Source organism: Musa acuminata, chromosome BXJ1-9 (assembly GCF_036884655.1).
Source record: "Musa acuminata AAA Group cultivar baxijiao chromosome BXJ1-9, Cavendish_Baxijiao_AAA, whole genome shotgun sequence".
NCBI lineage: Eukaryota > Viridiplantae > Streptophyta > Magnoliopsida > Zingiberales > Musaceae > Musa > Musa acuminata.
In genome coordinates this window covers 43,987,242-44,001,498 of record NC_088335.1, presented here as the reverse complement: position 1 = coordinate 44,001,498, position 14,257 = coordinate 43,987,242, and the positions used below count along the sequence as shown (strand labels likewise).

General features: G+C 35.6%; 1 protein-coding gene across 3 annotated transcripts; it reads left to right on the top strand.

Moving 5' to 3' along the window:
- The first annotated feature begins 597 nt into the window (after positions 1–597).
- Positions 598–6,101, top strand: LOC135593681 (probable LRR receptor-like serine/threonine-protein kinase At1g63430). Of its 3 annotated transcripts, none has more exons than XM_065083907.1 (13): positions 598–989; positions 1,061–1,199; positions 1,353–1,424; positions 1,493–1,636; positions 1,811–1,960; positions 2,854–2,970; positions 3,041–3,090; positions 3,871–4,116; positions 4,214–4,419; positions 4,497–4,629; positions 4,721–4,878; positions 5,004–5,219; positions 5,629–6,101. In XM_065083907.1, the coding sequence occupies exons 1-13, from the start codon at positions 878–880 to the stop codon at positions 5,872–5,874; spliced, it is 1,989 nt and encodes a 662-aa protein (XP_064939979.1). In that variant the 5' UTR covers positions 598–877; the 3' UTR covers positions 5,875–6,101. The 3 variants fall into 3 exon arrangements, with proteins under 3 accessions (XP_064939979.1, XP_064939977.1, XP_064939978.1); XM_065083905.1 differs by having other exon boundaries at positions 3,041–3,108; XM_065083906.1 differs by having other exon boundaries at positions 600–989; positions 3,041–3,105.
- The last annotated feature ends 8,156 nt before the right edge of the window (positions 6,102–14,257 follow it).

Sequence of the window (14,257 nt, the reverse complement as noted above, 5' to 3'; positions counted from 1 at the left end):
AGAAAATTATGACATCTTAATTTTCATACTTAATTTTAAGAAGAAAAAATATATCCCATGAGCTAATGTACAAACTTTAAATAAGATCAAATTTCATGAGTTAGGATGAAGTTAGTGCATAAAATTTTCATCAATAATGGATTTTTTTATTTATTTTTACAAGTATAGAATTTATTTTTACAACTTAAACTTTGATCGTCCGTTCGTAAAGAAGTAATTTTCGTAATTTACCATTGAGATATGTTAAAAAATACTCGTAAAAATACTTTCGATAATCATTTAAGTTCGAATCCAAAAAATTATGTAACTTTTAAATTTTTTAAAAATCTAAAATTTATATTTTTATAAGTCGAGTTTCGTGGTAAAAGTCGAAAAAACGAAAGATTCATGTAAATGATCCCACAATATTATCATCATTTCAAAAGAATTTTATAGATCAACATAGAAGAGAGTTGCAAACTTTGCAAAATGTCACCCATTGCATAGCAAAATTTATTATCTATAATGCTAGCAAATAAAACATGATGAATTTAAAGGTGAGAGTGTGGTAATGGTGATGTCCCCATGAGAAACCCAACAGTTGATGAACACAAAGTGGATTGCATGTGCTTTTGTTCTCCCTCCTCTTAAATGGTAGCCTTCAATGGTACCAAAACCAACAGGAGACATTCTCCCCTTCTCTCCTCCCCCCTTCCTTCCTCTTGCCAGCTGCTACTTTAAAGCCCACCATCACCGACTCCATGACTTGTGCTCTCTCCTCCTCCCCCCGTACTTCACCGCTGAGATCCCCTCTCCCGATTCCCTGCGCTTCCTGACACGCACAGTCTTGGCTTCTCGCTTCTTCATGGGAGGTTCTAGAGGCAGTGTGTGGTGAAACATGAAGAGACCGATTGCTGGGTTCCAGTTGCTGCGTCTTCTCCTCCTTCTTCTTCTTGCTGTCAAATGGGGAGTTCTTCTCTCTCCTGCGTACTCCTTCCCTCACTATGAAGGTAAGTCTTTGTTGTGGTCAGGATGAGTTGGTTTCGGTATGTGCTTACGGAGATGAAGTGGTTCCTTGTAGTTTCTGCACTGGCCGCCTTCAAACGGGCTACATTTGAAGACCCTTTCTCAGTTTTGTCCGACTGGAATTCCATTGATGCAAGTCCTTGCAACTGGACTGGTGTGATCTGCTCCCGGAACCAGGATTGTGTGGTTTCGCTGTAAGAAATTTCTGGTTGATTTGGTGTTTTCTTCCCATAGGATAACATGTTTGGCGCATTGCTCTGTTAGTTCTTTAGGGTTATGTCTAATAGACTTGGGAGATCAATTAGATCTACAGTGAAATCTTCTTGATACTTATCTTCATTTTGCAGAAACCTTTCCGGCCGATCGTTAAAAGGATTTCTTGCTCCAGAACTAAGATTTCTTGGTTGCCTGCAAGAACTGTATGTGCTCTATTGGTGTAGCATTATGCACTTACTAGTTCTTGATGTTCTGTGCCTTTCTTATGCAGGTATTTGAACAATAACTTGCTTTTAGGCACAATACCAACAGTAATTGGAATGTTGAAGAACCTTACTGTGTTGGATTTGAGTGTGAATCGACTCACTGGTCCTATTCCCCCTAAATTTGGAGAATTGACAAGCATCATAAAATTGTACGAACCGGTCACTCTTTGATTCTTGGATGATCTGTGTTTTCTGATTTATTTAGGTTTTGTTGGCTTCATAAAATTGTATGAATCGGTCACTCTTTCATTCTTGGATAATCTATGTTTGTTGTTTAATTTATGTTTTGTTGGCTTGATAGTGTTCCTTTCTCTTACTTTTAGAGATCTCCGTTCCAATGGGTTGACCGGCAATATACCACCAGAACTTGGTAATCTGGGGAATCTTGTGGAGTTGCGATTGGATAGAAACAGACTTGAGGGACAAATTCCAGGAACCACCAATTCAACTTCCTCTGCTTCTTTGCATGGCATGTAAGTGACATTTTGTTATACTTTTTTTCTGTGATATATGTTGACTCATAAATTTTCTTTGTTTTTGTGTAAGCAATAAAAGATGCAGCCGACCCAAAATAGTTGAGATGACTTCTCTGCCATGCCTTTTCTATTTTTTGTTCTAATAAAATTCATTCTTCTGGAGTGATCATTGACATATACAAGATTGTCTAACATATAGACATTTGGAACTGTAAAGTAAACAAAAAAAAAAGCTGGCGATATGACGATTCAATGTGGTTGAAAATTTTTTTCTATAATTTTTTATATGACACATATATAACGAGTTTTTAGCTGGTAAACATGTGCCATGTAGAGCTGCATGAAACTTAAAACCTATCTTATAATTAGAACTTGAGGGCTCATCTGATGTTAGTCTTCTACATGTAAGAAAGCGAGTTAATACTTGAAATGTAAAAGATAAATTTCAAGAGGTTGTTAAATGTTACAGAGAATGTATCTAATTTCAATTATAATTCACATTATAAGAGATAGTTCTTTTTTAACCACTAATTTAAGCTCATATTTCTAGTCGTAGGTTTTTTTTAACCACTCTTCCTTTGTCATGAAAAAGTAAAACTTGGATAAAAAGTTTCTCCAAGGTATGCTAAAGAAAGAAGTATATTCTCTGATTTGAACTCAGAGTTAAAGTTTTTATAGCAAAGCTGAAAAATCACATATATATATGATCTCTCAAATTATGCCTACTTAGAGAATATCCACATTCCAAAACAAATATTACTGATGAACCTTGGGTACAAGTATAAACATGATATCCCCGACTATGCAATCACTTGACAATGATTAGTTTCTATCAACTTATTTCTCATATGCTCTTAAATGATTTTAATGTCTACTTCTAATAAATTTAGGTACACATCTAACGACAGCGACACTGACCTTTGCCAGTTAACTAAACTAAGAACTGGAGATTTCTCCTACAATTTTTTAGTTGGACAAATACCATCATGCTTGAAGTATCTTCCAAGGTAAATCAATTTTTTAATCATTCCTTTTATCTTATCTAAATTTCACAAGTTTTCCTGGATCCATCTGCAGGTCAAGCTTCCAAGGAAACTGTTTTGGTGATAAATACTCAGTTTTGCAGCGTACTCCTCAATCATGTAGCAGTACCATTTCGCTTCTGTATTTTTCCTTTCACAAGCATTTTCATGACAGTGACTATGATCAAGAGAAAATGAACTTCTAAAATTTTTGTTTGCATGTAAGACAAGTCTGAGGAAACCCTGAACTTCTTGTTATAGATATAGAAAACCACTAAGCTCCGATTACTCAAATATGTTTCAATGGTATGCTCCAGTTAGCATGTGCATACATTTAGACCAGATATACAAAACATATATCATATTTCAAGTTTAAATCTACATGTCCATCCATGTCTTCTGGCGCTACGACTATAGCATAAATTTCTAAAGAAAACTTAAGAGGACTGGAACAGATGAACCAAATTACGTAGTTCATCTGCTTCCTTTGTTTTGAACCTCGAGCAGTACTTATGGATGACAAGACTCTGAAAATCGCTTTGCACTTCTCTAATACAGACCAGCTGACTATCATATTTGATTGATTATAGGAATTCTTCAGCAGTTGAGGTATAAAATGATGAGTCATAATTTGGTTGGATACTAATGTCTAAACTGTCAGTCAAAAACTTCCTGTAATCTATATATATGAGTTAGCGGAAGTGGCTCAATACATCTACTGAGAATTATTTCTTGCAGTTTGTGGAATGCAGAATCCTGCTAATTTCTCAGAAATAATTTTTAAAATTTATTTAGGAACAATATTTTGGTACATCTTATCAATTAATTGCTTGCCGTGGTATCATTTGAGAGGTTGTTTAATGGTAGTTTATATATCTTATGAAGGTGGCTCAAACAAAAGCCAGGGGATGACCAAGGAGACAGATAAACAATCTACTGAGGGGCACAAGCACAAGAGTCCACGGCAACCAGAATGGCTTCTGATTCTAGAGGTCACTACAGGAGTTCTTGTAGTTGTATGCATTATTACAGGAATATCTACTGCTGTTAAAAGCTGTAAGCTAAAATCCTCTGTAAAAGTTCCCTGGAAGAAAACTAGGCATTGGAAGGATGTCATACCAATATCAATAGGTTAGCCATAACCTTGTACTGTTTTCATACTCTTTTGCTGAGTTGCATAGCTTTCAATATCAGTATCTGACAAATCTGATTAATTGTTCCAAAATAGATGGTGAATTGTTGAAAAACATCCCAAGATTTAGTCGAGAAGACCTTGAAACAGCTTGTGAGGATTTCAGCAATATAATCCGATCTTCTCCAGACAGTGTAGTCTACAAAGGAACAATGAAGAATGGGACTGAAATTGCTGTCACCTCACTATGCATCTTGGAGGACCAGTGGACAAACTATCTCGAGTTCTCCTTTCACAACAAGGTAATTAATTTGTTCAATTTATTTTGATATATAGGAGAATTTTCTGTAGAACATCAATGAAACTTATAGCTTTTCAGGTGGCAGATCTGGCAAGGTTAAATCATGAGAATATAGCAAAAGTGCTGGGTTACTGCAAAGAAAATGAACCCTTTTCAAGAATGCTGGTACTTGATTATGCGTCTAATGGGACATTATATGAGCATCTACATTGTAAGTCAGATAACATGCCATCCTATTTATGTGATCAAGTATATTAGAATAGGATAATTATCGAAGTCATCTTATAGCTTCTTAAATTTAGATGGTGAAAGATCCCAGTTATCTTGGATTAGATGCATGAAGGTAATACTAGGTGTTGCTCGTGGGTTGCGGTACTTGCACACGGAACTGCAACCACCATTTATAATGTCTGAACTGAGCTCTAATGCAGTATATCTTACTGAAGATTATTCGCCAAAGGTATGAAGACTTATTGTGATATTTCACAAAAGCATAAATTTGCTAAAGGTTAACTTTTGTTTCCAAAGATATGTAAGCTTATGTTTTCTAGAACATTAAAACCTCACTAAAGTTTGCTTTTGCAGTTGGTCGATTTTGAGAGTTGGAATATGATATTCTCAAGATCCAAGAATAGAGAGAGTTACATCCCAGATGAAGACCCTCTTTCTGGATACATGGACTCTCAAGAGCAACAAGACATGGAAATTCGCCAAAATGTATTTGGCTTTGGAGTGCTTTTACTGGAAATAATTAGTGGAAGGCCTCCATATTGCAAAGAAAGAGGGTGTTTGGTAAATTGGGTAAGGCATATTTTATTTAGTACTGTTACTTGAATCAAAAACCCCAATTTTCCTTATTAACATGATGCTCTTACATAATGCATACTGCAAAGCTGTATTTGCAACGCAAATATTTCCTTTCCATGTAGATTAGATCTTAAGTTGCTAATGAACCTTGGAACTTAATTGCGTTCTAATCAAAATCAGTAACAGAGGATTCGTTTTTTAGATAACAAAGCCAATTAACCAATAGATCATTTATACTTGCAAGACTTGCATCTCACTTTTCTCTAAAGAACTTGCTTCATGTGTTGCTGATGATTTAATTATGAATTACCATATGATTGATGTTTGCTATAACCTTTACTGCTTTCTTCTGCATCATCCAGTATCCTATATTGATGATGTAATGGTTTCCGATTTACTGCAGGCAACACAGTATCTTCAACACCCAGAAGAGATAGGAAAGCTAGTAGACCCTGAACTGGAAAATGTGAAGTCAGAAGACCTTGCAGTAATCTGCAGTGTGGTGAGCCTCTGCTTCGAATCTGATCCCGTGAAGAGACCGTCGATGCAAACAGTAAGTGCCATGTTGGAGAATGGAATTGACTTGTCAGCAGCTGCCATTCTCAAGGAGTCTTCTTTGGCATGGGCCGAGCTAGCTTTGTCTTCATAGCTGCAACCCTTCCCCATCATGTAAATCCACACAGCACACACAGGAAATACCTTATTCCAGCTTCACTTGGTCATCTGTTTCTTCCTTCGATGTACAATCCGTTGCTTGCCTGCTGAAGCTGTAGAAGTGAATGCAAAGGGTACAGAAAGATTTTATTGTGTACACTTCATTGTTTGGCAAACCATTGAGATGATAGGTCTATAAAGGTTTGCTGTGATTTGGCATCACTTAACAGCTTTCTTTTTCTTTCCTGAATGAGATGTGATGCTTTGTTTTTGTTTCTGTTGCTTCTTTATAATACCAGGCAGAATAAAATGATGACTGCTTCAGTTATAATAGATCAGAAATATTGATATGACCAGATGAAATAATTGACTTATTAACGAACAGTCATGACCAGATGAAATAATTGATTTATTAATGATCGTTTGTCATTTTTCTTTGCTTTTATATCTTATGTTTTGTTTTATTTTTTGGAATAGTTTTGTTTTTATATGTTTTTAAAGTAAAAATTATGAGTAGGAATAATTTGCAAGTTTGAAAAGCCACCGTGGTACATAATAAGTAAAACTGTCCTAAAATAATTCAGTTTTTATATGTAATGACCTATTTTTTATTGATTGTGGTGTGAGGTGAAACATCAGCCATCTCAGTATTTTAGAATCACTTGGGTGGCACAAGGCTAGATGAGGGTTTAAGGTAGTGTTGGGCATTAATTAGATTCATAAGTTCACGTGTAAAGTCTACGGGAACTTGCTAATGCGTCACACCTGATGAGTCGTTTATGGACTTGTGATTGTTCGTTAATTTTCTAAAGTCATTGATTTTTTTTTCTCTATTTTCTCTCTTTCACACGTGTTTGTTGAATTACTTGTAAAATTACCTGCTCATTTTTTGAATTAATCAATTTGCTCTTTTATAAGTTTCGAAACTTGAGCGATATTACAATAAGTTGATCCTTCACGGATATATAACACAAAAGTGCCTCATAACTTAGGTAATTACAACTAAGTTATGACATTTTGGTATCAGAGCAGGCAAGCAATTCGAGCAAATAGTAAAAGTTTATAATCTCGTTATAGCGAAGCATCATGACGAATTGAGTAAGATGGGATAAGTTGGACCATTGCCTTAAGTAGTCGTAGGTGAGCTACAAATGCAAAGTGACTCTCAAGCTATTAGAGCTACTCAAGAGGAGCACGACAACAAAAATCACGAGCAAAAAGTTGACTATTCTTCACGAGCGGAGGAAGTGCAATCCGAAGCACCAATCGAAAAGAAAAGCCATGAGGAGAGACTTATAGTTACAAAAACTCACCTTGATGTTTTTGAAGTGAGTCTTGAGGAGTTCTACTAAGGCCAACAAAGGCTTCGTGGGATAGAAAACTTATAAGAGGAAGCGAAACCTCAGATCGATAAGATCGAGTCATGAGTTGATCATTTAACAAAAGACACCAAAGACTACGTACAACACCTACACAAAGTCGTAGTGGAACTCGCATATAGAATTACATTACTCATTAGGGCTCTTAATGTGAGTGGGAATAATACTCATGTTACTCAGCCATGAGACTTGAGGGCACTTGATCCACATTGCTATATGGGTTCCAGGGATACAAAGGAGCTCATGAACTATCTGTTTGATATGGAATAGTATTTTTGAACTATAAGACCCCGACTCTAAAGAAACTAAAGTTTTGATAGCAATAATGTATCTAAATGGGGACGTAAAACTTTGGTAGCAAATATGTTTAGAAGAGATCCAAAAGGTCGAAGTGGACACGAGAGAATTTAAAGTGGGAGTTTAGAACTCAATTGCCACTTGAGAACACCGAGTTCGTCGTAAAAAGTAAGCTAAGATAACTTCATTAAAGCACTTTCATTTAAGATTACTAAAGTAGTTTTTAACACTAATACTGGATATACAAAATATATTCAAGAAGGATAAATTGTTTAGTTTCCTCGATGGCCTAAAGTCATGAGCACAACAGGAACTCAATCAAAGGAATGTTAATGATCTAGTCAGGACAGTCACAGCTACATAAAGGCTCATGATTTTAGTCACTCGAAGGAATCAGGGAAGAAGAAACAATCTTAATTAAGCAAAAGAAAAAAGTTCTCACAAAGAGTCAAGTTCAAAAGGCAATGCCCTAAAACCTAGTAGATGCTTTTTATGCGAATGATCGCATATGGTCAGATAGTGCTAACAAAAATAGGTACTCAATGCGCTGATAGTATCAATCTATCCCCCTAGATTAGATAAGGGCAAGGTCATTGCCCTTAATTCGAAATCCTACGGTAACAATGTGGAGTCGCAAGGACCCTGGATGGGAGTAATGCATTTATTAAATGTGTTGTGGGTTCAAGTGGGAGAGAACGTGAAGATGAACTAATAGAAAGCAGAGAGCAATAAGCTGATCTATGTGGACATCAAGCTAAATAACTAAATAACTCATATGATGGTAAACATAGGCGCTACCCACAATTTCATTATCAAATAAGAAGTAAAGCAACTTAGGCTAAACTAGGGAAGAGCCTAAGTCATATGAAGGCTGTGAACTCAAAAGCTAAGAATATCTCCGGGTTAAGAAAGGGTGTCCCTGTCAAAATCAAGACATGGAGCATAAGCACAAGCATAATGGCGGTCTCATTGGATGACTTTGAAACAATATTTAAATTGGAGTTCATGCACGCGACAAATGTCACATCCTGAAAATATTTTTTTTTTTTCGTATCTTTCCACACACTCAGGCTAAATAGATAAACATCACTTTATTCATCCTTTATAACCATTTATTATAATTTATTTATTCATCAAATTACAAATAGAAAAATAAACATAGTGATGTTAACTTCAAGAATCATCCAAGTAACTCTACCTAACAGTAGAGGAAGGTCTGCTATCCACTGGAATCTGACTTAGTACTAGAGGGAGGCTGCTCTGAAAATAAAAAACAAAGAAAATTCAGCAACGGTGAGTAGAAACCTCAAAAGTCAAATCAAAATGAATACATGATCAAAATTCAATCAATCATCCCATTGGCGTATATCAAATACCCGAAGGAGCACTCCCTCAACGGCGGATGGAGAGACTTTATCCTACGGGATGAGTTTGTGTTCTCCCAACAGCGGATGGAGGCACAATCATATCGCACTCCCAACGACGGATGGAGTGGTATCCCACACTCGCCAAAGTGGGGACACGTCCCTCCCAACAACGGATGGAGGAACCGTCCAACCGCCATGCTTGACGGCTCGCTAATCCCCGAAGGGAATCACCCTACTTGCTCTCGACAGAAAAATAATATAATCTCATACTAGTCATGTCCATTTCGGGATGAAATAACATATTTAAAGTGTCTCTTTCAAATATCATCAATATCAAATAATACAAATTAGCCCGACTTGAACTCTAGTTTAATTGATTCAATTAAACTCGATTTACTAGAGCCTAACTGAACCGATCTCTAATCCTTATTTAACTAGTCTGGAACCACCCTAGACTAGTATAATTTGACTAGATTAAGTTTAATTTAAGTTAAACTAACTTGAATAAGTCAATCAATTCGGAATCACCCTGAATTGATCTAGACTAATCAAGTCTAGTTTAGTTCAATCAATATTTAGGCTCAAATTCAACAATAATATTGGGCTAGATTGAGCCAGTCCATCTACTGGTCATGTGCATTATACATGATTGAGCATGCATTACACAAAGCTAACCCAGCCTTGGCCCATGGACTAGTCATGTGCGTCGTATATGACCGCCCATAATGGTTGGGCTGGGGTAGCCTACGGGCCAAGGCCTGACCCGTGGGTTAGGCCTGGCCTGTGAGCAGTTTCATTTCAATTAATATCCAATTTCATATCATATCATATACCCATTAACAATATAAATAAAAACATAATAATGTATTAAAAGATAGATGAGGAGAAAAGCTTTAATACAAGGAAATAACATTCTAAATTTGACTAGAAATCATAAGACATTAAAAGATGGACCGGGAGATAAGTTTTAATACAAGGAAATAACCTTCTAAATTCAAATAAAAATCATGTTTTCAACACATATAAAATTTTAACATATTCTAGTCATATTTTAAATCATTCAGAATAATATATTTTAAATTTCATATCAAAGAATATCAAAAAAAAGATTTTAGATAACATATTCTAATCTAACAAGATTTTAATCCAGATAAGATTAAAGATAAATTGTAATGCAGGAAATATCATATAAAACAAATATATTTTTAACATATTTAAATCTACAATAAAAACCATAATCATTGGTCAAAGAATATTATGAAAACTTTAACTGATTACTTTAATACAAAAATTTTGACATTTAAAGAATTGATACATATTTTTCAAACTATAAAACTTTCAACATTTAAAGAATCAAAATAAAAGCTAAAACTTTTAAATTTAAGAAAGGTAGGGAAACCTACCTCTTGTCAATATGGTGTAACTCCTCATTCCTTCTACTGCCAGGCTCGACTAGGTGAGGAACGAAGGAGAGAAATCCCTCCCTTTAAATAGGAGGAGGTGAGCCTCTATTAAGGAAAATTCATTTTAATTTTTTTATATTTATTTAATATAAATTATTTCTATTTAATATACTAACAAATATGATATCATCATATTTGAAATACTTAATAGTTATTTCCTTAATTCATATCAACAAATAAGGAAGTAGATTAAGATTTTCTTAAATAATAATAACAAGTAAGGAAAGAAAATCAATTCATAACTTAAATATTTGATGTGATTACAACAAAGATGGTACCAATCATTGTTCTTAAACCTCTAATGCCTAATAGGAGGCCACGACTCTTGCATGATTTTAGTTTCTTAAGGAGGAATCAAGGTATAATAAATATCAACTTTACAATTGAAGAAAGAGATACAAAAAGATAAATTAAATTTTATAACTGTAATAAAGATGGAGCCACTTGATATGGAGCCCACTTATGAACCTATTGTAGTGGTGAATATTTTGAAGAAGTTCGCAAATGTTATGTTATGTAAGTTGTCGAAAACTCTATCTCCGTATAGAGGCATGAATCACCATATCGAGTTAGAGTAGGGAGTGAAGCCTCGAGCAAAACCATATATCGTATGACCCCTCTAAAGTTTGTAAAGCTTAAGAAGTAGCTAGATAAACTGCTAAGCGACCGTCTCATCCATAGTTCTAAAGCACAATTCAAAGCTTCAGTTCTCTTTCATAAGAAACAAGATAGGAACCTTCGATTATGTGCCGACTATCAGACTCTAAACAATGTGATGGTAAAAAATAAGTATCTCATCCCACTTGTCATGGTCATGTTTGACCAATGGGGTAAGGTGAATATTTCTCCAAACTTGACCTTTGATTAGGATACTGGCATGTGTACATAGCTGAAGGCAATGAAGTGAAGACTACTTATGTGATCAAGTATGGAGCATTCGAGTTCTTGTTAATGCATTTTTTTTACCCAACACTCTAACCACATTCTACACTCTCATAAATTAATTGTTCAAGGATATCTAGACAAGTTTTGGTCATCAATTAAATGCTTGAGGAGCATGTCAAATACCTTCGAATAATTTTCAAGATTCTTAGGGATCCATTCAGATAGATAAATTGAAGGTGTAGATCATGATAGAGTGCAAACACTAAAGAAGATACCAAAGTTGAGATCTTTTCTTAGTTTTGTCAACTATTATTGACGTTTCACATCTAAGTACTCAAAGCACATAGCTCCACTAATAGAGTCACTAAAGAAGAAGCAACCTTGGCAACAATCAACTAAATATGAAGTAACATTCCAAGACTTAAAGATAGAAGAATTGATACTCAAATTGTTGGACTATAGGAAGCCCTTTGAAGTCTACAAAGATGCTTTAAACTTCATTGTTAGATAAGTACTTATGTAGGAGGGTCATTTGGTGGCCTACAAAAGCTTTATAGCTCAACGAGATCAAATGATAGTATACAGTGCATGAGAAGATAACAACGGTAGTCCACTGTCTATGGGTTGTTAGGAATGAGTCAGCGCTAAGGGGGGGGGGGGTGAATTAGTGTAGCGGTAAAAATTACGTCGGTTTGAAAATCTAGTCGTTATTAAACCCATTTCGGAAGATGTTAACTTGAAAGCATACGGAAGAGTGTAGTGGATGTAAAGGAAGTAAAGAAGGGTAGTTTGCAGTAAATGTAAATTATAAAAAGTAAATGCAAATTGAGTTATAGTGGTTCGGTCGTCGTGACCTACATCTACTCCATCGATTCCTCTTCCGTTAAGGCCACAAGCATCCACTAATGATCTTCCTTTAATAGGCAAAGATCAACTACCTTCTTACAACTCTATTCTCCTTTTGCAGGTTTAGGAGAGAACCTTTACACCTCTTTTTTACAAAGCTTCTCTCACACTCTCCCTCAGAATGGTCTCTAAACTTTAGGAGGAGGGACACTGTATTTTACAAGGGTTTTCAACTCTAGAAACATAGAGTTTTTGTTTACTTTTATTTTTTCTCCATGCAGGAAAAGCTAGGGTATTTATAGACCCCCAATGGCTTAAAAAATGGAGCCAAAATTCAAATCCCTCGAAATTTCAGGGTACGGGCGGTACTACCGCCTGCACTGGGCGGTACCACTACCTGCAGCCTGACACTGGGCGGTACCACCACCCAGTATGGCGGTACCATTGCCTAGAAGACTATGTTTGGGTGGTACCACCGCCTGATAGTCTCGGAGACTGTGCCACGACGATTTCACTTGTTTGATCATTGTTTGAACCTTTCTCTTAGCCCAACATAGCCCAAACTTGGGCCTAATTGTCTCCTAAATGGGTTGGACTAATTATAATCCCAATTATGTATTAACTATAAATTTTAAGATATTTACTAAGCTAAATAAGTCCATAAGTCTATGTTTCTTTCCGGCGAGCTTCCAGCGATCTTCCGACGAATTTCCGATGACCTCTCGACAACGTTTCAGCGGACTCCCGGCAAACTCTAGGACTTCACGATGATCTTCTTAGCGAGTTCTGATGAGCTTCTTTGGAAAGCTCCAGGACTTCTTGGTCAATTCCGACAGAACTTTCGATGAACGTCCAGTCTTCCAATGAACTCTCAACGAAATCGCGTTCTTGATTCTGTGACTTCATTTTGCTTTATGCCTTGCTATCGTAGTTAATCTTGCACACATAAAAACTAACTTCGATCTAGACAATTATTACTAAATATGAATCATGTTGTTCGGCATGTCATTGGTCAATCGACACTTTGTCCGATTCTCCAGTGCATCATCCTCTCTTGTAGCCTATTACCCAATCGGCTAGTTGACCTTCGCAACTCTGATATTCTTGGTGTAATATCTGCTCTTCTTAGCCCGATACCCGAAACTATGGCCTGAAGCCTTCTATCGATATGTCAACCGATCCTCCAGCGCGATGTCCAATCTTTTGACGTGTTTTTCTCTGGCCCAACATGATTCTTCTTGCTTTAATTGTCTCTCCTTGATCGAAGCTTCCTGCGTCACTCAAAATGCAGATTAAATCATAAATACTATCAATTGATTTTATCATCAAAATCCGAGATTCAATAATCTCTTCCTTTTCGATGATGACAACCAATTGATGATGAAGTTAACCTTAACTCCCCTATCAATATGTCATATTGATAGAACTCTTAGATTCAAAAATCCAAGCAACATGTTATCATAAACTTATGTATAATATCATCATACTTCTCCCCCTTTATCATTAATAAAAAGGAGAAGTTCAACTATCAAGTGTTTAAGACATTATAGTTCAAATGATTGCATTATAAATATAATCTTCAGTTTTATCATCGTGCAAGCTAGCAAAAATTTGAGTTTTGCAAGTTTATAAATTTTGCTATGTGTGCAAATTTAGCATGTTTTGCTACTTGAGATAGGCAACATAGCATTATTGCTTCTCTTGAGATTGCAAGCTAGCAAGTCTTGGTGATGTTTAAGATAGCAAATTCTACATCATACAAGCTAGTAAATTTTTACATCATTTTAAAAAATATAAGCTAACAATATTTGAGATGTTCAAGAAAGTAACTTTTGCTCCTTGAAATATGCAAGTTAGCAATCTTTGCTTCTCTTTTAAAGTAACTTTTGCTCCTTGAAATATGCAAGCTAGCAAACTTTATCTCCTCCTTTGTCATTGTCTAAAACAAGGGAAGAATACAATGTTGTAGTTCTTTTCCCTTTACAATAATTTTCAAAGCATGACAAAGATAAAGTATCAATCTTATTTCAATATATTTGTGCATCATTATAGTTTCAATTTACAACATACACAATTTCAAAACTTTACATATCATCCTTACTATATATATGATACTAAAAATAAATCAATCATCATATCAT

What these genes read in the sequence shown, in the direction of transcription:
- LOC135593681 (XM_065083905.1), top strand. Translation starts at nt 878, where the DNA reads ATGAAGAGACCGATTGCTGGGTTCCAGTTGCTGCGTCTTCTCCTCCTT. An exon ending in GCGTACTCCTCAATCATGTA is followed by an intron (nt 3,109 to 3,870) that starts GCAGTACCATTT and finishes TATCTTATGAAG; the next exon opens with GTGGCTCAAACAAAAGCCAG. An exon ending in AGTTCTCCTTTCACAACAAG is followed by an intron (nt 4,420 to 4,496) that starts GTAATTAATTTG and finishes ATAGCTTTTCAG; the next exon opens with GTGGCAGATCTGGCAAGGTT.